Source organism: Struthio camelus, chromosome 19 (genome assembly GCF_040807025.1).
Source record: "Struthio camelus isolate bStrCam1 chromosome 19, bStrCam1.hap1, whole genome shotgun sequence".
Classification (NCBI taxonomy): Eukaryota; Metazoa; Chordata; class Aves; order Struthioniformes; family Struthionidae; genus Struthio; species Struthio camelus.
The window spans coordinates 12,767,544-12,792,456 of NC_090960.1; the positions used below are offsets into that span (position 1 = coordinate 12,767,544).

Genomic DNA, 24,913 nt, shown 5'->3' on the forward strand with positions numbered 1-24,913 from the left:
TTAAATTGCTTTTATTTCCCAATTTATTTTCTTTCCCCTCCTTTTCACCATTTCTGAACAGTAAAATAATGCACTCCGGACTGCAGCTTTTTGGGTTGGAACCTCGCTAGAATTTTGTTCCTTTTTGAATTATTTAATGCTTTATTTTTACACAATAATTTTACAGGAGGTTGCTCCAGAGCACATGAGTAATCACGATACGTCATCTTCTCCTTGCAGAAATAGGTGACTGAATAGCTGAGGTTTGTGAACTTAGCAAGGAGGAGAAATGGCAATGCTCTGGCCATCGCAGCTTTGCACCCTGAGCCTGCCCGTGGTGGGGTCTGTGGGCTAAATAGTACCAACCCGAAGGTGATGGAAGAAAATCTTTCCTGAACTGTTAGATTTATTGGAGGAACCAAGTTCAAATGAATTATGTCTGACTTGCAAAAAAACTCTCTGTGATATGCAAGTGATAGAAAGGCATAAGTCCTTTTCCTTGTAGAGGCCTCAGAGAGCTGCTTGTTTGCCTTCCTCTGTGTTGCTGGAGCATGCTAAAGGGAGAAAAATAGTTTTATTGCTTGCTGGTTGGGCAAGGGGCTTGCGGGTGAGCAGTGAAACAGTGCATTTTGTGAAGGACAGTGCCTGGCTGAGGTCAGGCTGCCGCCAGCACGGGGATGCTGTCCTGGAGAGTCAGGGGTGCAAAAAGACCTGGGAGATCGTGGCAGACTGGGAGCTGATAGGGAGCGTGGGTGTGCGTGAGCAGGGATTGGGGGGTGGCGGGGGCGCTGTTGCATCTCTAGGATGGGGATTTGCATGAGCTGGGAAGGATGAAGGGTGCTGACAGGTCAGAGGTAAGCTGGAGGCCAAGAAGAGGGTTCAGTGCTGTGTTATGTGGGGTGCAGGGTGTTCACTTTGTTCAGCTCTGACTAAGGAAGTGTTGGACACTGCTTGGCTGCAGTCAGATAAATAGCTGTATGGGGAACAAACAGAAATCTCTATGGGGATCCTCTAGGTTAGTAACAGAGTGTCAAAATGTAATGTCTGAGGTATTTCCATTTCTAGGTGCAGAATTAAGGTGCATTTGTTTCTACACCCTGCAAATTTTAACTTTGGAACCAATTGCCCTGGGTTTGCAATGGGTTTTCTCACTGACAGTACTGCAATCCAGGCTGCTGTCCCTGAGCTGTGCTGTGCCTCAGGGCTGACGGCCTGTCCCTTACAGTCCAAATTCACTTCATTTCCAAAAGCAACATGCTTTGCCTGCAGCTGGCCTTGCCCTGAGAGCACCACGATACTGGTTCGTGCGTCTGGTCGCGTGATGGGAAGCTGTGTGCTTTTGGGTCTGGGGGACTGCAATTGGTTATGGAGCTGCTCCCAAAACCAGGGCCGCTGACAGCTTTTCTTTGGATTAAAAAGAGTATCAGAAATACTGCTGGCATCCTGCAGACCTTGCAAACGAAAATTGGAGCAGGCAGAGGCTTGGCCTGAGGGCTGTTAAGTGCCAAGGGTGGATGCAGCCCTAAAAGGTACTGGAGTGCCCTGTGCAGGCGGCTTGAAGCAGCTGCTTGGGAAATGGGAGCTGTAGGTTTGACTCTGGAGTCGAGGGTCCACTCAAGTCTCACTGTGGGCGCTCTAACTTGCAACTAAATGATTGTTTTCAGGATGTAATTTCTAGAGCTCAGTGCTTGATCCTGGAAAGAGATTTCTGTGTTTTTGCCATGGGGCCAAATTCCCCCTTTGGGGTGGGTCTCAGGGAGCCTTAGATTCACCCTGTTCCTTTAACTGGTGAGATTTCTGCAGTCCCTCTGGGCCAGGCCCTTGGAGAAAATCACCTTATTCTTATGGTGCTAGAAATGGTGTAGTAGAAACAAAGAGACCAGAGCCTGGGGGAGGGAAGAAGTAGAGATGTCTCTTTGTTTTCTTTTCACCCAATCCACCTGTGTCATGTCTAACAGCACCGGGAGCTGCTCGTGAGGATGCCCGGCTTGCAGTCCACAGGCAAAGGGAGATGGTGCATTTTGTTATTTCTTTTTTGAATTGACAGTTGCCCCCTATAAAGAGTAGCAAAGGGGAAATGTCAACCACAGCTGCCAAGTTCAGGAAGGAGCCGCTCTGGGAGGAGAGAGCGTCTCAGTACAATTCTCAGAAAAGAAATCTTCAAGCCTCATCCTTCCGAAGCCGCCCACGGGGCCGTTCGCCCCGCTGCTGCTCGGCTCGAGGCATGATGCCATCTCTGTTGATTCTGATAGCAATCAAAGCAAAAACACTGAGCAGGTTGAAGCTCCTCTTCCGTGCGCGCCCCAGGGGCTCACGGGCTGCTGCGCCAGCACCCCGTCGGAGCCTCGCGTGCAGACTGCACTCGGCGCTGTGCTGGGGTCCCTGCTCCCAGACTTTGGGCTCCCAAAGGGAGATTTTTCTCGGGATCAGGTAGCTGAGGTGCATATTGGTGAACCGTATGTTGCACTGGGCTTTCCCCCCCACCCCCCTCCAAATAATAAGTGCAGTGTCTTCTGTTGGGCTCATGCTGGAGGTAGCCCGGTCTGGTCTTGTTGTGTTGGACAGCCGGGATAACCAGGATTTCATCCTGCTTCTTCTGTGGCTCCATGTGTGCCAGCCCAACCTTCTCGCAGCTGGGCCATGAGCTCTGAAGCACTCCAGGCTACCTGCGTTGCGGATAGATCGATCTGACTATTTCTTTACCTATAAAAGAGCGTAAGTAGCACTGGGTTGCCGTTGTCCTGGAAGCAAACCAGCTGAGCGGAGGGCAGGCTGGATGCATGCAGTCTTTTAGCAGCTCAGCTGGCCCTGCTGGGAGGTCTCCAGTGCCTCGGGTGACAAACTCGTACAGTTTAGGGACTGCAGGGCAGAAGTTCTGGTTCCTGCCCGCCGCGTGAGTTGCATTTGTAAGGGCTGATCTCACCGCTTTCCCTCTGCAGGCTCGGCACTCACCCGTGACGAGCCTATTGGGACTCTGATTGCTTTGGTTTCGCAGCAGGGAGAGAGCAGGTCACCCCTTCCAGGCAGCTCTTGGATGGACTGCTTTCCTTTAAGATGTTAAATCAAGTGGTTTGCTTGTGTGATTTTTGCTTTCCGCTTCCCTCAGCTGAGAGGCACCTGACTGAGCTATGCAAACCCTGTCTTGCTAATAGCTTTAGATCAGTAAGGTGTGAAGAGGGTTTCCCCACCAACGCAGGACTTTCCAGTGCTCACACAATTCACTAGAGAGACTGTAACGGAAAACAAGGCTTCTACTGAGAGCGAGAGGCGAGAGCATCCCTCCACTGGCCCTGCTGCAGGGCCTCAGAGGAGACATCCAAGCGCATCCCGAGCTGCATGCGCATCCTGCCACTCTGGGGCCTCCCCTTGCATCTCTCAGCGAGAAACGGTTTTGCAGGAATTAAAGAGCGAGTGCAAAGTCCAGAAGAGAGGTTGGCTGTGGTTCAAGCTCTCTGCGTGCCCATGGCACGCATCCCTCACTTGCCAGCCCCAGTGAGGTGGCTGCCTGCCACGGGGAGGATACCAGGTGTGGTCTGGCACGGCTGGTTTCCTCTGCAGGCAGCAACGGAGCCTGTCGGGTATTTCCAGAGGGCAATTCCATCCCCTGAAAAAGCCTATCGCTCTTCATTGCCGTGGTGACTTGCTGAGATAAGCCACGTACAAATTTAACATCTCGAGTCAAGGAAAGCCACCCTGCACTGAGACGTGCCATTGCCCTATGCTAGTTTGATGTGGTGAAAAACACTTGTCCTGGTCTGGCCCTGGCATTTGTGGCCCAACCCGGCCCGGTGGCATGATTCACCATCAGCCATCTGCTTGGGTGCCGTGAAGACAAGGAGTGAATATGCAAATATATCTCTGCATTTGGTTTCTTGCCTGCCTGCAACCTCTCCCTGGGCTATTCTAGCCCTCAGGAATAAAACCGGTGTTACTTTGCAGTTATTAAGAATTCTCTCCCGATGCTGCAGTGCCCACCATGTCCTCGGTTCACGGCATGGCCCCCCCGGGCACCTGCAGGAGGACAGAGCAGGGCTTTGCCATAAAGTGGCTCCTTCCTGCACATGAGGAGCATCATGCTTGATGCGCAAGTATCTTTATTAGTCTGGCTGCAGGGAATATGGCTCCAGGGACTAATTCTGCTCACAGCACCAAGGAAGTTGATGTTTGCCTGGTCCATGTGTGGGAGGAGGGTACAGTGGCGAGGGAAGGCAGTTCCCACTGAGGTCTTTTGTCCCCCGTCCTGACTGATGCCCAGTGACAATGGACACTTCGCTTTGCCCTGTGGTCTTTATGTATTGAGTCTGAGGCTTTCAGAGCCATAATGTTTTGTGTTCAAGAATGCTTTTAGCAAGGACTCGGCTGTTTTTTAGCGTGAGTAATGGTGCTTTGCCAAATTTAGGAGCTCAGACCCTAGCAGCTTTCGGCCTCACGGAAGTGTTTGAGTTGTGGGTAATTCCCAGCTCCTTGACGTGACTGTGAGTTAAACGGAAATTCTTCTGATTATACTGATGTGTCACTCAAATATACCATTGCCGCATCCTTGTGCTTGAGCTCTAAGTTCCCATAGCAGACCCAGACATGCCCCACAAGACCTTGGGCCTGAATGATATTTGCAATACTTCCCTCAAGGCCTCCCCTTGCCACTGCTACCTCCCTTTCTCCCCTGGCCTGCTTGCTGCAGGTTTGCCCTGGCTGCTCACTGGGGAAGGAGCCCAGCGCATCTTCTTCCATGCCATTCAGTTCGGTGCAACACAGCAAGCCACTGCTGCAATTTCCTCCTCTCACTAGAGCTGGGCTATTTGTATTTGTGGTTTGCTCACGCAGGAAGCGGTGTTCTTGTCTGGTGATACATGGAGAGGAAATCCATCCCTGCCACTCTTGCTAATCCTGTTCCGTACCGCCAGGCTTCTCCCTTTGCTCTGGCTAGCAGCCAGCGTGGCCTGGCTCACTCTGGCTCCCAGAAATGACAGATCTGGAAATAATCTGCACCAGCCCTGCAAGCAAAGCAGGATGGGCTGTCCAAAGCATCCCTGACACTGTGATAGCCCAACCGCTGCCTACCAAGTTCAGCAAAGTTCCCGGCAGCTCCGACCACTTCTGCTGGGACAGTTACTTTCTTGAAAAAGTCTCACAAGTCCTGAGGCTTTCCCTGGAGCATGCCAAGCACTAGGACAATATTGATTTACTTCAGCAATCTGCTGGAGCCAGAGTCCTCTGGAGCAGAGTCGTGACTTTGGGCAATTATGCTGACTTAGGAGAGGAAAGTGGTTCAAAGGAAAACAGGAATATACTTGAATTAGCAAGTCGCTGTGCCTTTGTAGACCAGGTATTGCAGTATAAGGCTACATCGAGAGTGCTTTGGCTGTAAAAAAAAATCCAGCAAGATGCAGCTAGTAATGTAGGCAAATTACAAATTGCAACTGTAGTTAATCCTGCTTGTATACCTATACTTGGCCATGAAGTTACAGGCTGTTATCAGCAGTCCCCCACCCAATTTGGTGTTTGTGGATGAGGCAGCTGGCAGATGTATTTGTGTGTGTGTTTGCGCAGAGGGAGGAACTATTGTACGACGCTGTTTCTCTCTGGCCTCAGACACAAACCGAGCGTATTGGAGCTCCTTGGAAACTTTCCAGCAGGATCTTTCTCCGTTGGAAAACATTGATTCATTGAAAGTAAAATGTTGCATGGCAGCGGAGGGGCTCTCCCACAGGGGGAAGCTCCTGCCCTATTTCTTAGCTATGAGCTAGGCATAAAGCCGTACATATAGTGGTACGTGTGCCGATGAGTAAATGCTTGTTCATGGAGGAGACAAATGAAGATTGTGTTTGTGACCTTAGCGCTAGTATTGCCTATCTTGTCATCGACCTTCTTCCAAAGCCCTCCCTGGGGCTGGCCAGGGAGGTGTTGCCAACTTGCATTATTTATTTCTTGTTAGCTCCAACGTTACAGCCAGCACACAAGGGCTGATGTGTTTCTTACATTTCTGTGCCATTTAAAAGAATGCGCGATTTAAGCGGGGCTGGATTTATATTTATTTTTCCTCTTTGATCATTAGCCCCGCTTCCCTGCAGCGAGAGATGCTCTGTTTCTCTTCTCTTTGCTTTGTGTTGACTGAACTCAGAGGAGCCTGAGAAGCTAGTGTCATCCGGATCCCACCGTGGGCTGAGCTGGGTAATGTCTTCACTGAATCTGCTTGGTCTGATGATAAAATCCGTTGTGATGACAAACAGTGAGGGCTGTTTGCCACGTGGTAATGTTGAGGAAGGAAGTGTTGATCCAGAGCTGAGGGATCCCATTAACAAGGCCATTGAAGTCATTTTTGAGAGCAAGATCACGCTCAAAGTCCACCCAAATGTTTCTTTGCGGGTACTGTTGGCCTCGCCACCACCAGTTGCGATGCCCTGGGACAGGAGGGGGCACAGGAGGGGAATATCGCAGGACAAAGAAAGAGTCAATGGATGTGGCATTTTCTTGTTCCCAAGTGCTTTTCTCCACGGGCTGTGTGACTGGTGCCCAAGGCCCTGGAAAGGAGGAGGTAAGTGGCTGCTCTATTCCCGGCAGCTGTGTTACTCAGACCTCCTTGCTCTGCAGAGCTGGATCTGCCCCTGAGCTGTGGTCATAGCTGATTAGAGGAGCTGTAATGGCCTTCGCGCTGATCCTTTCCTCTAAGCCCATCTGGGAGGCATCAGGGTGAAGGCAGCGTCAGCCGCTGAGCGAGGAAAAATGAAGGCCTCGGGAAACACCTTGGGGCTTTGTCACCAGTTGTATCCCAGCAGTGAGAAGCAGGTACCTGGGGATAGAAGCAAAGGGGGTTTTGGTCAACCTGGATGAAGGATCCTCCATTCCTCTGCATGACAACTCTCCTCTCTTGATATTTGGTTAATCTCGCTCTCTTTTTTTGTTCTTTTTATTTATTTATTTTTATACCTTTAGTAACACTTTGGAGGGACTGAGGAGGTGGACTAAATGCTGGCAAGGCTTAATAAAACTTCTTACGTGAGCTCTCAATGCCACGACTTCTAGGAATAGGTTGGTGAATTGTTGACAATGTCTAGGTCATCTTGCTCCAACTTGTCTTGGTTTCTTGGTGTCTGCATCCACAGGAAGGAGCTGACTGTGATGCTGAAGGACGGAAAGCAATTAACTGGCAGGGATGGGAGCGTAGCACCTCCTGAGCATGGTCCTTGCAGCCCATGACCCCTCTGCAGCCCCATTTGAGCCTTGGTCTTGTTCAAGGCGCTGCCCTCAGGGAGCAATGTCTCTCCAGGCCAGGTCCAGGGGTGATAACATCTGTGGGGCATTTGAGCCTGGGCACAGCAGGTTAGGGGATTGGACTAGCAAGCTTTCTGTGCTAAGATAGGGTTTTTGTCTTCAAAACTCCCACAGCGAACATGGGCATGTTTAACCCAAGCCTATGTTGCATGCATCCCTCTGACATCTGCAGTAGACGTGCAGCAGCGTGGGCATTTTCAGTGAATTAACCTCTTGCCGATGGGAAGAGACCAAACCTAGCTACGGGTGTTTGCTTGTTGTGTGAGTAACAGTGAGATGGCGCTCAGGCACAATGTGATGCTGCTGCCAAGATAAAGCCATCAGCAGAGATAAGATCCCTCCAGAATGAGGGCACAAGGTTTCTTCCTCCACAGTGATGCCATACAGGCAGCAAACACCTTTGCCTTGACCCAGTCTCCTTGCGCGTCCCTCCTGCGAATGTCTCAAACCTGGGGGTGAATCACAGCTGCTCTGTCTCCTTCCTAGCTGGGCTGTGCCTGAACTGCTGGAGCCTTCAGGAGCTGGTCAGCCGAGATGCGGGAAACTACCTCATCCTTGTGGAGAAAATCCTTGGCAAAGCTAAAGAGGTGAGCTCGGGGCTACCAGGGAGGAGGGGGAGCCTGGCTTCGTCCTCGCTTGAAGGATGCTTTTCTGACTCACTGATGTTTGTTATGGGTGCCTGATGGATATATGTGCCTCAAGGCATGTTGGCCTGGGCTCGTGGTCATCTTTTGCCCAAGGAAAGGGCGGCTAGTGTCAGCCTTGACTCCTTTAGCTGCTGTTTCTCTGCTGGTATCACCAGGGCTGGGTAAGGCTGTGAGATCTGCATCATCTAATGGAAATTTAATCAGCTCACATCACTACCAGGTTTGAGACAGTGTCAGCTCCAGCCAGAGCAGCTCCCTACATCCTGGCACATGGGGACTGCAAGAGAAAATGTGAGCCACTCTTCAAATCATACTGCAGATCCTAGGGGAAGGGTTTTGGGTTCCCAATGAGCTACTTGGGTCCTGACCCCTGGGACGCTAGCCCTTGTGCAGCCTGCCCGGGGACCGAGCGCTCGAGGGAGAGCTGCTGTGTGGATGGAGCTGGCCTTCCCACTACCTTCCCAGTAGTGGGAGTTGCTAGTCTGATTCGGAGTAAATTGAAGGTTTCCTGTTGTTTTTAATGGAAACTTTGCCGTGGCTCTACTTGGCTTCTTGCAGAGCTAGGACTAGCTATCAGTTAGGGACCTCGAGGGAGCACTGCCCAGCCGAGCACCAATCAGCCTTGCAGCAACAGGCAGGTCAAGCGAAATGGGGAGACGAAGTGCTGGCGGGGCTGACTGCATAGGCCTGCTGCGATCCCGTTGTGTGATGGAAAAGCACGATGTGGCCCAGTTAAGCAAGGTCACGTTAGGATGTGACTGGGAAAGCCTCTGAGGAATCCCTTGATGTGGCAGGAAGTGCTGGCTTTTCTCCTAAAGCCTTGGTACTAGGGTTCATGTGATTGGGCAAATGTTGCCTTTCATTTTTCAGGGAAAAAAGGCAGTCTAGCTGCCAGGCTGTGGAGGAAGTCTGGAAAATATGGCAATCTGGGGGAAAGAACAAGTGTAGACTAGCACTTTTTTTTTTTTCCCTCCACACACATGCATGAATTTTCCTTTTTTAACGGCTGAAATTGATCTAATCACGGACAATTTGGGGGGTATATTGCACTTTGCTCACAAATGAGGAGAGATAGTGTTTGCAAGTATATTCTTGAGTCATCGCTATATCCCTTGGTGAAATAATTCTGCTGGCTCTTCCCTGGTGAAGACTGTGGCAAAAATGCCTGATTTGCACTGCGCTGCCTAGTTTTGCAAGCCACTTGCAGGGGCAGGGCTGTGAGCCTGCCTGACTTCACCTCTCCAGACTGCCTGCTTTCAGTCATTTTCCTAAAATTCTGTGCGGCTCCACAAAGATTGAAAGTGTCCGAGGGTCGGACGCTTGGCTGCACACAGCTTTCCAAGTGGAAAGGCAGGGAGGCAGTATGTGCTGACCTGCTTGTCCGGTTGGTGTGGATTATTGTGCTTTCATGGTTATTTACCCTTGGAGACGAGTGCTTCCCTTTGGATGGGGATAAGGATGCGATGGGGTTGGGCGCTTGGTGGCATTATTGGGGAATCCCCCAGCACCTCAGAGGAAGAGTTTGGGTAACGCTCGAGGCAAGGAGCCCGGCTCATCCTTCTTCCCTTGGGCTATTTCCTGCAGGTCCAGGAGAAGTGCGACTACGATCTCGTAACTCCACTGGCTCTGCTTTTCTACTATGCGGTCCTGTATGTAAGTTCTGAGGCTGCTGAACGTGGTTTAATCCTGACTCCTCGGGAGGCACAGGAACTGGGGCCCTGTGGGAGATGAGCAGCAGTGTCGTGTAAATCTGGGTGGTTTTCATCTGAAAGATTACAATCTGCTTTGATCAATTCATCTCAAAAAAGATTCAATACAGACCTACAGGGATCAAGACTAGGCAACTGTTGCACAAGCTGAGAGAGATGGAAAAAAACGAGCTCCCATTTTTTAACCTTTACTTTTAAGGATGGATCGATCAGAAAGAGTCGGACAATATTTCTATGCAAAGAAGGCAAATGTTTTCATTGTCCCTTACAATTGTGCAAAATATATAGGCAATTCAAAAGAAAAGAAGGAGCAGAGCTTTCACAGGAAATACTTTTTTATTATTATTATTAGCACAATGCATCATTATCCCAAGGAAATCATTGCTGCCAGGTCTTACAAAAGCGTGAGCTTTAATGGGATTCATCTTTGATTGTCTGGGGGGGAAAAAAAAAAAAAAGTCTAATCAGGAAACACGCTCTGGCTTTGGCATATGAGCCATAGCACAGAAGTTGGGAAGGTGCAGAAAGAATGAAGCCTTTTTGTAGCTGTGCCAAATGGAGTTTCTTTGACCCTTCCTTGGAGTAGGACAGGTTGTCACGTGGTGACCCTCTGGTTTGGTCCTCCTCCTCCCACTTCCAGCCTAAACCCTTGCTTCCTTATGCAGTGATTGCCTTGTGCAACCTGGACATCTCTGGGAAGAGAGGTTGAAGGCAGTAGTGGCTCAGACATCGCTGTCCATGTCCTTGCTCCATTTCTAACTGTGCTCCCTCTGCCCTGTCCCCTGCAGGCTCCTCACTTCCCTCCAGGCTCTGACCTGCTCCTGAAGGCCACTAGCATCTACCACAACTTCCTCACCTGGCCCGTGCCCTACTGCAACATCTTCCGGGAGCTGCTCAACTTCATCAGTGATGAGCTCAAGGCTCCAGGTAAGAAGCAGCCTGCCCACAAATTCCCACCTCGCTGCACAGTCTTAACGTGGTGCTGGCATGGCTTTTCCCTGGGGATACACTACAGTGAGGGGCTGAGATCGTGTCTGCTCTGCAGGTCTCAGTAAAAAAGCTCAGTACGGGATGGCCGTTGCCATGTTTCTGCCTAAGACTCTCCTGATTTTACTATCTTAAACTCCTCTTGTTTCCGTGAATCCCACACAGTTTGAGTGTATCTGTGTTTACCTTGTACTCTGCATCCTCTGCACTTTGGTTTTTCTGGGATATAAAGATCTCTGCCCTGCATCCTCTGAATGTTTTCCCGGTGGTATGATGGTTTTCCCAAGGCAAGATGGGATTTCTCTGGAGGAGCTGAGCTGGACAGCTGGGTTATGTTTTCAGTGATTGCCTCTTATGCAAGGTAGTGGGAGCATCCCAGGACTGTTGGACCTATATGGATCGGCAAAAAGAGTAACTCTCTCCTGGCTGCCTTCCAATCTAGTGGGTCTTTTGCATGGCAAAGCATGTGCTCACTCTTTCCGCCTGCTACTTGCCAAACCTGGGTTTTTGTTTGAGATGCTCAGTGACTCAGTGTGTAATTGGGGTAATAACAGTGGGTCCGTTCATTGACATCAAGGTGGCTTTAGCCTTTGAGCCTGCCACTGCATGGAAATTTCCATAGGGTCTGAGGGACTCCCCAGCTATTTCTTTATAGAGGAGACGCTACCTTGTGATATGGCTTTGGACACATCTATCATCAGCAGCTGTGCTTCTCTTAATTAAGTACTCCTTGTGAGTGTGTCCTGTTGTTCCCAGTGGAGCAGCACTTCCAATTATTTCTAAAAGGCTCTTTCTCCTAATCTTCCCATCTTTTGACAGCTCGTGCAGAGCTGTTATTACACGGTCCTGTATTAGAGCAGATTTCAGCCCTTGCTTAATCCCCACATGGGGCTGTGACACCAAGACCTGCTCCGAGCAGGACTTAGGATGGCTCACATGGATGTGTGGGCTAGTAGCTGAGGCTAGCAATGCTTTCCCATGTTACCGACAGGTGATGTAACATAGGGACACCGCTGCGGTTCTGCAGTAACGTCCCGTGGAGAGGCAGGGTGGTGAGCGGCAGTCAGGGATGAGTCACGGGGCCAGCGTCAGCAGGCCTCTTAGCCAGCACAGAGGGGCTGCATGGTAATTTCGGCTGTGGGGAGATGGGTGAGGTGGTAGGTGCAGGTTGGATGAAAGATGCTTTCAAGGGGAGATGTTTTCAAGGGCTGAAAGGCTGAGCTTATCCAGTATGGGTACCAAGCTGGCTGTGTTAGGCCTGGCTCAAGGCTCCACAGTCAGGAAGGCTAGGCAGTACGAAGGGCTGACTGCTGTGCCGGTGCAGCTTCACCTGTGCCTGCAGATTTGCAGCATCCACATGGCTGGTACGTTGGCTGCATGGGTTAATCTCGTAGCACGTAGGGGGGAGACTGGGAAGAATCCCCTCCTTTAAACCCCCTTTTTGCAAGTCTCTATGGCAAGCCTCTATGGAGGCTGTTGTGTGAGGTCCAGGTTAGGTTGTTGCGTGCATCTCCAGCTCGGAGCTGTGGGCCGGACACACACATGGGGATGCCTGCTCCATGCTGCTGCAGTGCAGGGCAAGTGGGAGGGAGCCAGCAGGGAAGGGGTGTCAGGATCAGGCTCTGCCTGCAGAGCTCACTGCACCTGACCAGTGCCAGTGCTGGGAGAGCTGGGTCTGGCCCGAAGGTGGGGACGTACCTGGCCATTGCCAGGCTGGCGATCTGCAAGCATTGTGGGATTCCCTAGCTCTTTCCTGGTCGTTTATTGCTGTGACACTCATTGGGGGCCTGTTGCAACCACTGCGGGGAAAACTCCAGTGACATGGGGGTTTTGCTGCATCTGCTCTTGTCATGCTGTCACTGGTGCCCAGGGCTGTCTGAGCTAGGGACTTTGATCCAAAGGCTTTTCCTTTCCTACAAACATGTGAGGTTTCCCCACCCCACCAAAAGTCGCAGCATGGGAGGTGACATTGTGCCAGGGGAGACCAGAGCTGCTCACTGGCCACAGCCTCTGCCCTGCCAGCTGGAGTCGAGAACAGTTAAATGATATCCTCTGCTGCAAACCTGGCTGGCATCTCGGCTGCTTCTTCCATAGGCTCTGTGACCTGCCACGAAGCTAAAGCAAAAGCTTTTTATTGAGATGAGGATAAATATTAACTAAGAACAAGCGTTGGTCAATATTTGCCAAGAATGCAATAGGTATTATCTGCAAACTGGGCCTGAGCTTTCTGCTGAGCAAGAGTGGTAAACGCAGCCATAGTTGGAGGACCCATGTGTAGGGTGCAAGGCGCCCATTGATCCCAGACCCAGGCACCTGGGGGTGCTGGGCACCCTGCGGACACTTCTTTCCGGGCTATGAGCAGCAGCGTGGTCTGGGATGTGGCTGCCTGTGGTAATAAGGGTGCTGGACCTTGCTGATGTCGCGGGATCTTTCCCAGGCACGTATTTCTAAGATGCATCTGGCCCATCTGCCATTTGGGGGTGAAACAGGCTTTACTATTACTGCCCAGTCATAGGGGCTGTGATTCCAGAAGATGGGGCAGCTCTCCCTTCTCACCCTCTGGTTCCTCTCCGATCTCTTCCAATCCATCTCTTGTGTTTCCACCCTTTCCTCCTCAAGGCTCCCTTGTTCCTGGCCTGGTCCATTCCTGCTCCTGCACCTTCTCTCACTTCACCACCAAGATTTATGTCAGCTGGTGGGGAGCGATTGCCAACCTCAGGGTTGGGGGTTCAGGGCAGTGAGTCCTCCTTGCCTAGGCTAGGAGCCGAGGGATGAGGTTAGCATGTCCCTGCTGTGGCTCGGCCCTGTAAGGGCCATGGTAGAAGACGAAGCTGTTGCGGTCCTGAGGCGGAGCAGTCTGCAGTGTTGCCGTCTCTCATGTCCTCTTTTCTGTCCCGCAGGGATTTCGTTCCAGAGGCTGGTGAGGACAGAGCAGGGGCTGCCCGTGAAGAGCTACCAGAGCTCCACCATGTAAGTGTGGCCAGGGCAGAGCTCAATCTCTGTGGGTGCTATTTGTGTTACTCCCTGTAGCCTCTCCACTGGCACATGCTGCTTTTCCACAGCCTGTCTTAATTAAAAAGAAGGAGCAAGGCTGTAGCAAGCAGCATCTCTCGAAGGCAATGGTGGATGCTGGGGGCTCCTGGGGAGAGGAGATGGAGAGCAGAGATGAGGAAAGGAGGCTGTGGTATTTTCTGCAGCAGCTTGGAGTCAGGCTCTGTGGCTCCTGGAGTAGGTAATTCCATGCAGGGATACAAAGCTGGTGTGAACAGGTGGGGAAGGCAAAGCATCCTTCCCAGAGAGCTATTGATATCATCATGCATTAGAAAAGCTCCAGGAGGCAGTTCGGGCTTGCTGCTCCAGAGCATGGAGACCAAAGTGGGAGAAAAGCGAGCTTCTCCCAGCTGTGTAGTGCTGGGGGTTCGTGTCTGGTTAACTAAAGCTTTGCCGCTCTGAACACAGTCAAACTTTGTACCTTGTTTGAGGGCTAAACTCTTCTTCCTGCCAGTGCACCTCATTTGTAAATAGGAAAATGAGGCCAGGCTGTGGGTGCCCTGCCTGGGGGACAGTCGTTCTCGCACAGCCACCCCTGCTCTGTGTGGGAAGGCTGTTTTCCTTTTTTGGCTTGTCCATGTATGCTGTGCAGCTCTGAGTCTATCTCTGTAGCTGTAACAACATGTACCCCCACTTGGCCGCATTGGTATGGTGCTTTCCCAGTACAGCTGTCCCATTTCACACTCTTACGCTGGTGCAAGAGCAACTATCAGTGGCTTACAGCAAGACGGCTGTATCTGCGTAAAAACCTGACAAACTGGCACAGAGCTGTATACAAGCTGAACCTTGGTCATATGGAAAGCTTGTGCCCGTTCTCTGAGCTAGAAGTAAATACATCAGAACTTCTCCTGAAACCCCCCTGCCTCAAGCATGTTAATTCAGCTGCTCTCAGCATGGGCGTCTTGGATGATACCTGCACAATCTCTCTGCTGAGAGCAGAGTCCTTCAGCTAGCTTAAATCTTTGCAGCATCTTAAAGCTCAGAAGCGGTGCTCTGACTGGCACCCAGCAGCAGGAAGATGTTTTGGGGGGACCTCTAATTTCCTGCCCCTCCTTTCTTGCTGTGTGTCGGGTTTGGAGAACTGGCTGCTGAGCTGAAGCTGGTTGGGGCAGCTGTGGGGCTGGAGGTATCACCAGCCTGGCAGGTGACATGGGGCAGTCTGTGCATGAGGGATGCCCTGAGGGGGAGGACGGAGGCTGCCCATCTCCCCGTGTTTCGTGTCTGGCACCCCTGCATAGACCTCGTCCCTGGCTGCAGCCCGGCTGCCACTACCATGAAAGGACACTGCCATCTAGCGTGAATTCGTCCAAGAGTCTCGTGCGCTCCATGTGCCATGGGTGGCCAGCACAGAGGAGGTGCCTGCCCACCCAGCTGACCGCTCTCCCTTCCATCCCCAGCACGGTGCTGCTGCTCAACCGCTCAGAGGTGCAAAGCGAATTCCTCTCCATCGCTGAGAAGCTGAGCACCCCCAATCCGCCGCAGCGCGCCACGCTCCTTGTGCTGCTGGAGCACCTCTACCAGGCCAACTTCGGCACCCGCTGTGACCTGGACAGCCTGCGCCACCTCCTGAAGGTAGGCACTGCCTTGTCCTGCTGGGCCTGTGAACGTGCCCGCGGCACCCTGGGCATTGCTCAGTACTTGTGGGGAAGCACTCGGTGCGATTTGCTGCTTACTTGGCTGAGCCGTGTCGGCTGTGGGGCAAGGTGAGATCTCACAGCGAGGTGGTGCAGCTCATCGCTTTGGTTACACTATGATGTAGCTGGGAGCAGTTGGGCGCAATCGGCTGATGTATTTCCTGACCGAAATAATATTTGATCATTGAAAAAAATGTGTTTTGATAACACTTCTTGTGAAAAAACATATATCTTTCCCTTCTCTGCTCAGCTTAGACCTGAGCTCCGTGTTTCTGTGAAGTGTGGGGAAAGGGTATCTTGCCTTTTACTGCTTTATTCCTTTCTCCATACCTAAGAAGAGAGAAAAAGAGCCTCCAGAATTGAAAGAGAACAAAAAATGTATTTGGTCAGAGAAGCGCTTTGGTGTTTATGGAGGGTGAAAACTTACCTTTTAGGTATGCTTAAAAGCATTTTTTTTTTTTTCTTTGCAGAAGTTCTGGGGGGACTTGGCGGGGAGGGGGTGCAGGAGGTGTAGTGGAGGAAGGGAGGTTTACCCTGCAGTACCTAGTGATCTGCCCCAGAGAACTGTGCTTTAGCTTTGCTGAGGGACCCACTAGATCTCTCTTCTTGGCTCTATTCCCCCTCCAGTCCAAGTCACTGGAAGAGCTCTTGGAGATCTACGCTAGCACCACAGAGGCCCAGGAGATAGCAGCTGCCAGCAGTGATCCTGCCCTGGCACGGGAGCAACTGCAGTCTGCTCTGCAAGACATTGCTGGAGCAGCAGCCTTCCCTGCAATTGCAGGTGAGAGACTCCTCTGTGCCATCGCGTCTTCCAGGGTAGTCTGCCAGCTCAGCCAGTGAGCAGAGGATGAACTCCTCTGCATGGAGGGTATCGGGAGCTGGCTCTTTGAAGTGTGAAATCCTGTTTTGCACAAAGTTTCAACCTAGCACAACAAAAAAAGACGGGTCCTATTTCATAACCACATGATGAACCAGAAATTGTTTCTCATCTTTCATTAAAACAAACAAACAAAAAAATCTCCAGCCTTTGTGGGTGAGATAAAAACGTTCCATCAGAAACTGATTGTAACAGTGATGTCTGCCTGAGTCTGCAGGTAGCCTGAACTGATAGCTCTTAGAGGTGTGAAATGTCCCTTTATTCCCACAGCACACAATCTCTTAGTGTTCCTAGATAATGGCAGCAGCACTGGTGCTATACATGACCTGGGCTGCCCCAGATATGTGCACCGAGGCGGACAGCATCTGCCTCAGGCCACTGTGGGCCCCGGAGGTGATGGCTCCTGGTGGGAGGGTTGCTTGGAGGGGTAAAGCTTGGGAACTGCCAGAAACGATATCAGGGCTGTGGAGCTGGAGGGCAGGTGGGAAGCACAACATGGTGTCTAAACGTCACCGTGGGCAAATGGGACAGGCCGTGCCGGGGCCTCATTCCCCTCACTTGCAGGCAGGAGGGGTCTAGCTCAGTTCCATGCAAGGACGTTAAATTTGCTTTGGGAGGGGAAGCATCTGCCGACATCCTCTGCAGAGAGTCCTGGGGAAATTGGGGAAGGAGGCGGAGAGATGGAGGGACCTGTGGTGTGGCACAGTGTCTCCATGGCATGGAGGGTCCCTGCAAACTAACTTCCTTTTTCCTCCTCTCTCTTCCCAGGCGAGGCCCAGCCCCGCAAGCTCCACACCATCCACATCCCCCCAGGTCGCTGTTACACTTATAGCTGGGATCAGGATAACTTTGGTAAGCTGAGAAGTGACCCCCATCCTCCCCAGAGAGACCTCAGCCCTCTGGTCCCCGTCACGGGCAGGCTCAGCAGGAGTGCTACCCCATCCCAGGGACCGCAGGGGTGGCTGAGCAGTGGGTCTGCTCACCATGAACTGCTCTTGCAGTGGGGCACATGGCACCGAGTGCAGTCAGAGCCTGAAAGAGCTGCTAAATTGTCAGTGGTGGTTGGCAATGTAACGCAGCAGGCTGGGAGCTCCGGTGTCCCCCGAGCAGTGATGTGTCCAGCCCAGATGCGAGAGGATGTGGGCCATCTGCTGGGACCCCTGAGGTGACACCCTGCTATGCTCCTGAGCAAAACCTTTGCCTGCGCTGTGGCACGTTGGGAATGAGGCCCCAATGGCCGTGAAACGCGTTCTGTTGCTGGAGACAAAGTGTGCTGGGCTTGATCTCTTGGACAAAGTTGTGCCTTGCTAGAAGAGACTTGGTGCAACAACATCCATGCAAATACTTGTAAGACTGAGACCTTGTTCACCAGGTCTGTAGAATGCTCCTCTGCAAGAAGTAAAGCTTGCTCATACCCCAGAAAGCTCATTGCTAGAAAAGCCTGAAGGCAAGGCACTGAAATCTCGGCCATGGCCTCTCCTAGTCTGCGCTCGTCCATCCTCCCACACAGCAGTATGCAGGCCCAGCACAGATGGGCATCACTACCTCCCAGCTAAGCATTGGCCAAAAAACATGATGGCCCATGGGTGAGGAGTTTGTGCTCTTAAGACCCATAAAACATTAGAACCCTTCTGCTGCTCCTACAACAGGGATGGCTGAGGAGGCTTTTTTTCTGTCTGAGCTGGCGATTCTCGATACTCTTGGTCCTGCTGCAGCAGTTTTGCGGGGGAAGCAGTGACTTCCCTTTTTGCCGTGCTGTTTGGTTTAGGTTCCCTATTCCTGGAAGACCTTTTCTCTTCCTGTGAAGATTTGGTGTTCATTGCCTGTTGGCCCCAATGAGCTAAATGAGAGTGCAAGCTCCTAGCTTGCACTTTGCAGCTAGGATGGCCTTGTCAGGAAGTGGTCCACAGTGGGGCGATGCCTCGTTCTCCTTGTCTGACCGTTGATTTTTGGCTCGTTTATTGAAATGCCTTGCTTCCCCTCTTACTGCCCAGTTAAACCCAGATTGGATGTATGGTGTACTGTGAAATCTGAGTAGGAAGGAAGCAAAGCCCAAACTGTTGTTTGTGCTTGGGTTTTTGAGAACACAAACAGAATGGGATTTCAAATAGAGAAACATATTTTATTTTGTCATCAAATTTGAGCACCTTGTGGAAATCTAAAAGTATTGTCGGATAGGGTTTTAGCTCTTTGTTTAAAACCATTCAGGATAAGAGACAGCATTGGCCAACCTGCACTAGGGCAGGCAGCTCCAGGTGGATGTCTGGGACATCAGTGCGTTGTTTACATTTCTAATGGCTGTGGTGGAGTCTCGTGGTGGTGGTGGAGTCCATGCTAGACCTGATCTCTTTGGTGCCTTTCAGATATCCTCAATGATGTCCTCAGCAAAGAGTGCTGTGTTGTTGAGTCCATGGTATCGGAGAACGAGGAGGAAGAAGAAGAGGAGGAGGTGGAAATTGATGGCTGTTCTCCAGAAAGGGACTCGCTGCTCTCCCCCATCTCTGCCATTTCCAAAGACTCTGTGTACTCAATGCTATCAGAGGAAGGATCTAAGCACTCGCGAATGTCCCTCTTCACTGCTTCCAAGGACTCCATCTCGGAGCTGACAGTGGTCTCCAGAAAGTCCTTGAAGTCTTTTGTCTCCAGCCTCAAGGACTGCATGGACAGTGGCTATGCAGAAGACAGTGACGAGAGCTCTCTGGACATGGTGGGAAGGCCAGAGCTCAAGGTGGAGAAGACCCACCACAAATACAGGCACACACTGACCAACAAGATCTACAAACTGTTCAAGAGCAAAAGCCAACTGGTCTTGAGGAGAGACCTGAAGGACTACTCAGACACGGGCTCGCTCTCGCTGCCTCTGCGCCGAGCCGAGAGCCTGTGCAACCCCGAAGCCAAGCATCGCATCCCAGCCCGTTCGCGGCGAGCTCATTCGCTGCCCCAGCACGTCCTGAGCCAGCGGCTCCCAGCACAGCACACACCACAGCACGTGAGCCTCCGCCGCAGGCCCTTCCTCAGCTATGACGAGGACGCCAAGGTGTCCACACTGCGCGTTGTGGTCTTTGGCTCTGACCGCATCTCAGGGAAAGTGGCCCGGGCCTACAGCAACCTCAGGTGAGTGGGGCAGTGCCAGGGGACCTGGCTGCAGGTAGCAGCATGACCTGACTGGCGGGTATCTGGTGCTGGATGCTAACGCATGGTGCCTCTCTGCTGTGGTTCCCTGAGTCCTGGCCCTGGTCCACCTGCCATAGTTAACCGGGGCTCCCTAGACATGGCAGAGGGACACCTTGCTGCTGTTGTCCAGGAATGGAAGCACTGAGGGCATTTCCTACCATGTGGCACTGGCATTAAGTCACTCCATGATGCTGTTGTGGAAATGCCATGCAAACCTGTGGCACCAAAGGATCCCTGTTCATAAGTCTTGCATTTCTTATTCTTTCCATCACCGTGTTGCTCTAGAAGGGGGGAAGGATCCTTAGGCTGATACCGGAGTCTAATTCTGCACATCGTATCTTGCCTTCCCTGGACACACTGGAGTGCTATGCTCACCCAATCCTCTCCCACCTTGATCTAGACTAAAAGAAAGCACCTGCCCCTCACTGACAAGGTACTTCAAGCTGCAGTTTTACTATGTCCCTGTGAAGAGAAGCTGCCTCTCTCCGTCGGCCCTGCTGATGCATCCTCCCCCATCCCCGGGGGAACTGCAGCTCCGAGGCTCGGCACAGGTGGTAGGTGTCCTGCACTCTGTGGGGCTCGTGGGGCCGCCGGCGCTGTGCTTGGCATGCTGCTGCCCCAAGAGTGGCCCGTGCGTGGAGCCCAAAGACTGGTGGGGCAGGCTGAGAGGAGTGCTGGTGATTCTTCTGCTGGACCCGAGCAAGGGGAGAATAGCAGCCTTTACCCCTCCATTCTTGGAGGAGCTCCGGAATGACCTCAGTGTGTCTGGTTTCAGGAGCCTTCGTTGGCCAGGGTAGAAACCAGCACCAATGACATCTCCCACTACATTGGGATGTTGGACCCATGGTACGAGCGTAACGTTCTTGGGCTGATGAACCTGCCCATGGATGTCCTCTGTCAGGTAGGTGCATGGACAGATACTAGGGCCTGGCATCCTTCTTGGCTTCCTCCTTCCCTGTGGTATGGTGGAACTGAGCAGGGAGCATCTTGTATAAGCACTGGACCACCAAACCAGTGGCCTGATCCTGTACAGCAGGATACAGGATGGATATGGGGTGGTCCTTGGTGGTCAGGAGTTAGGAGGAAGGTTTCCATCACCAGCATGATGGGACGGGCAGTTCTTGGCACTGGGCTGTAGGTACATATGCCCATCAGGATTGCAACTCATGCACTTGCACCTGCCATCGCAGTCTGCCAAGCCGGAGACTGATCCCCAGGAGGACTCCAGGGAGCAGCTGCCCATCCTGGCTGACATGATTCTCTACTACTGCCGATTTGCCACGCGCCCCGTGCTGCTGCAGCTCTACCAGACAGAGGTAGGTGAAGGGGGCTCAGCCCTGTCTCGGATGGGGGAAAGGGGGATCTTCTGCTCTGTGACCAACTTGGGACCGCCTGTAAAGTGGATGTGGGTACCACACACAGTCGCCATGGGCTAATGAGGCAGAGCTGAATCTCTCCTTTTATTCCCTTGGGGAGCCTCCTGGATGCCCCTTGCATGTGAGCTCATGGCTTTTTGGCTGATACTTCTGACTCGGTGATTAAGAGTGTGCAGGAGGCTCTGGATTAGCCTGGAAAGACCTGGCTAAGCTCTGTGGGCCAACAGCATCTGCCAGGACTGCCTGGCTGTTCCCCGGCATAGTGCCCAGCACGGCACCCAGGGCTCTGGCTTGGTTGTTCCCAGAGAATTCATGGCATACAAACAGTTTTCCATCCAAATACCTTTCCCCATCACACAAGCGACTCCCATCAGTGCCAACAGGTCATTCACAAGCCCGAGAATCCTCCTGTGCTCTGCTTTCCTCCCCCTGTCCCCCCGCCCCAAAACCCTCTTTGTAAAGCCCGTTTTCGAGTCCCTGCTGTGTGCACAGACATGGTGGAGAAGCTCTGGTACAAGCTCTGGGACTGGGATTTGTGTTATCCAAAGTGATGCCTGGACCCTACTGCTGAGCTCTTTTTTTTCCTTAAATTTGCTAGTGGCCTAAAACAGTCTGAAGTACAGCTAATGGCAAATGCCACCCAAAGCAGTGGTGAAAGGTGTATTTTGAAAATGTGAAAGTGTTTGCCCAAATTTACCTCTTTCTTGCTGCAAGAAGTGAGAGGGATGAACACCACTTGATGTGGGCTGGATCCTCTGGCTGTGTTGCTCTGTGGGTTCTCCTCACTGCCACATCTCATTTCTTCTTCCTCTGGCAGCTGACCTTCATAGGTGGGGAAAAGATGACCGAAGTCTTCATCCACTCCCTCGAACTGGGCCACTCGGCTGCCACGCGGGCCATCAAGGCATCAGGTTTGTAGCTGGCTCCCATTTGTGCTGATGCAACAGCAACTCTGGGGCAGAGGTGGGAGAATCAGCCAGGCAGGAGGGTGTATGGAGCAGCTCCTTAGAGGGACTGGAGGGAGCATGTCCAGTGGCTTTGGCACCACATGTGGGCTGTAAGAGAGGTCTGAACCCAGACTGCGTCATGAACAAGGGCCTTAGATGCGTTTTCACAAATTTGGAAGTGAAGCAATGCCAAGTACAGCTCTTTATCTTTTTGTTTTGCTGCTTTCTGTTGTTTTTGCTTTTTCTGGGATCGTCATTTGTAAAATACCTCATTCCGTTTACTTAGTTTCAGTGGGAAAAGCAGGGAAACTGCAGTGCTTTTCTTGCACATGCGTGGAGTCTTCATGCAAGGGATATCCTTATGCTTTCAAATTAGGAATTTATAAAATTACTAGAGACAAGAGAAGTCATTATAAAAGCATCTGCCTGCAGCCTGGTCTCCAGCTCTCTCCCAGCATACTAAAGACCACATGCTATCTGGTATGGTACAGCTTGCAGAGACATCTCATGGCCCAACTAACATACTGCATTTAAACAAGTAGCTTAATATATATATATATATATTTTTAGCCGATTGCTCTTCTGTGATCTCTCCTTGTCTTTCTAAACAGAGGTTGTAAAATATCCTCCACATGAAATGTTACCACCCTATCCCCTCAAAATGTAGACTTGGTCAAGATTTCTTCCCCACAGCTCATGAAAACACCAGTCCTTTTTGACTGCTTTTTCCTTTGGGCTGTCTGGCAACACACCATTTTTCACCTGCAAAAAATTATCCAGGAAAAAGCATTAATAAGTGTTGGGCACAGAATTCCAAGGCTAATTTATTGTGGGCACAAGTATGTCCTGAAAAAAGGGAGCTGGATTAGATATGCAGCCTTTTATTGTTTTTCGTATTCCCTGGAGCACCAACCCCACCGCACCAGCTTAGCCAGCACCACTGTCAATTTTGCAAAGCTGCTTGTTCTGCTTCATGTTGAAATTCTTGCCCTGGATTAATTGTTTTGTGGCAACTTTCAAACCACCTTTTCTTTTTGCCTTTTCACTCTTCAGCTGTGTTCAGCAAACCAGGATTTTTTTCCCTTTCTGTAGCTACTGAGTGCACTGATGTAGCAGTAGCCCACTGAAGAATGGGGATAAAAAGTCTCTATGTGATATTTGCTCCTTGTTTTGTGCAGGCCCAGGCAGCAAAAGGCTGGGCATAGATGGAGACAGAGAAGCAATCCCACTAACACTACAAATCGCCTACAGCAAGGTGAGTCCATGAGACTTGCACAAAGACAAATGTGGCAGAAAACCATTTCAGTGCTGTGCAAATGTGCCTCTGAGAGAGGCTGGGGCTTGCAAATGCTGATAGTGTGCTGGGGAAGTCTGAATCCAAGCCCACGTGAGCCAAAATCAGGTTCATCATCTACTATTAGCTTACAGGTGGTGGCCTTCCACTCCTGACAAGCCCAGCAAAACAGGGAATATGCAGCCAGTTTCAGTAGACTGGACATGTACTGGGTGCCAGTTCATACTAGTGGACTTTGCCTCACTTCCAGGGAACAATTTCCTGCTGGTCACAGCAGTCCTCCTGTTTTGTTGGTTCCCCTGCAGTTATTTAGTGTTAACTCCTGGGCATTTTTTCTAAATCCAAGGTTAAATGCATTTTAATGCCTACTCAAACTTTGTCTGTGCAGCTCCAAGTAAATCCAGATCTGAGCTAGTCCAGCCAGAGGGTTAGGGATGGAAGGGAGGGTAGTATCGGGCTGGAGAGTGGCATCTCACAGGCTTTGGTTGGTCCCTGCAGACAGCCATCAGTGGAAGAAGTCACTGGAATGATGTTGAGAAGGTCTGCACTTCTGTCAACCTCAGCAAAGCCTGCAAGAAGTACGAAGAACTAGGTGGGTTCAAGTGTCCTTTGTGGCTTTGCATAGGGAGCAATGGGAGGGGATGGTAGAGCGAGAGGAGAGCGTGGATCTTCCTAGTGGAGCAAAGCAGAGATGTGTGACGTGCAGGAGAAGACACATGGGAGATGTCTGGTGTTCCCTGTGACAATGGATACTGTACTCCTTGGCTTTTCCTTAGCATTACTTCAAGGATGCAGGAAATTTGATTTCCCGTTGTCCTGAAGCTTCCAGCCTGGGAAATGTTTTGTTGTGTTGGATGTCCATTAGGAAATGGACTGGGACTGTGCAAACAGCCAAATAGTCGCTAGAGAGTGGCACCTTCCAGAATGACACCTATGTACTAAGGAGAGGAGAGACAAAACTGCTAAATAAGCAAAGCAGCAATGAGGGAGATGGTGCTTGTCCTGCCATTCTTAGCAGCTGTGCCGCACAGCCAGCTTTTAGTAGGCTTTCGCTGCATCTTGGAGATAGCTGGCTGCCATGCATTTTTGCTTCATAAACGTTTTTCTGTTCAGATCCTAATATGATACTAATATGGATTTGAGTCTTTTAAATGTGGCAACACCTTCAGTCTCTTAGCGTGCTTATTTAGAAACAATACTGTTCATTGTTGCTGGAGAGCTGCTCTGTTTTGGCAATCAGACACCCAGTTCTGAGTAAACTGAATAAAACTTCTAAATTCCTCTTTCCTCATGTGCTCAGTATCTGGCACAGGTATGTTTGTGAGTGGAGCAGTCAGGGCAAATGGGTGATCTACCAAATAGGAAACCTATCCTACAAGGCCCATGGACCTCCACCTAAGCCTCTGTCTCTGGCCCCTCCTGTTGCTGTCCCATTCATGAGACTGTGCAGACAACCCTGGAAGTACTCCAGCAGGAATTGTTTGCTCACCTTCACTATAAACCTATATTTTGAGTTGAGTGTTTCTGTGCTAGTTTGGGAGCTTCACTTGTGCTGCCAGTGCTATGAATTTGTTTCAGGGGGCTGTTCTCAGCTCCACGTTGGGGAGAAGCTTCTCCGTTATTACTCTCCTTCTTTCCAAGAGAAACCTGGTCTCCTGATCTTCTGTGGGTTTTCATGCTCACCAGTTTGACCGCAGGATGTCACTGTAATTCCAGACACGATAAAGGATCTCCAGGTGGACTTCAGCAAGGGCCATGGTGGGAGCTAGAATTTCCTCCTGACAATGGGGAAATGAGTTTTCTCCTACTTAGGTCCTAATACAGTTAAATGTCCTGTGCTGCTATGTTTAGAAAGCAGTCTGAGGTTACTCTGTAAACATCCAAGTTTACCCCTGTCTCTGAGTTGCCTTCCCTTTGTATGGGCTGGCATGGAGGAAAGAAGGCTGCAAAGTATATTGATTAGATC

At 51.1% G+C, this 24,913-nt stretch overlaps 1 protein-coding gene across 7 annotated transcripts in view; it reads left to right on the top strand.

Annotated features, from left to right (window-relative positions):
- PIK3R5 (phosphoinositide-3-kinase regulatory subunit 5) overlaps positions 1-24,913 on the top strand; it is a 68,778-nt gene that overhangs the window by 39,005 nt on the left and 4,860 nt on the right. For all 7 annotated transcript variants that reach the window (XM_068913295.1, XM_068913300.1, XM_068913296.1 and 4 more), the window contains 14 exons: positions 7,738-7,838; positions 9,483-9,551; positions 10,396-10,534; positions 13,495-13,564; positions 15,043-15,217; positions 15,907-16,060; positions 16,925-17,008; positions 18,520-19,270; positions 19,731-19,884; positions 20,106-20,231; positions 20,521-20,646; positions 21,524-21,617; positions 22,832-22,908; positions 23,446-23,539. In XM_068913295.1, the coding sequence (XP_068769396.1) occupies positions 7,738-7,838; positions 9,483-9,551; positions 10,396-10,534; positions 13,495-13,564; positions 15,043-15,217; positions 15,907-16,060; positions 16,925-17,008; positions 18,520-19,270; positions 19,731-19,884; positions 20,106-20,231; positions 20,521-20,646; positions 21,524-21,617; positions 22,832-22,908; positions 23,446-23,539 (2,214 nt within the window). The remainder of the gene's footprint in view (positions 1-7,737; positions 7,839-9,482; positions 9,552-10,395; positions 10,535-13,494; positions 13,565-15,042; positions 15,218-15,906; positions 16,061-16,924; positions 17,009-18,519; positions 19,271-19,730; positions 19,885-20,105; positions 20,232-20,520; positions 20,647-21,523; positions 21,618-22,831; positions 22,909-23,445; positions 23,540-24,913) is intronic.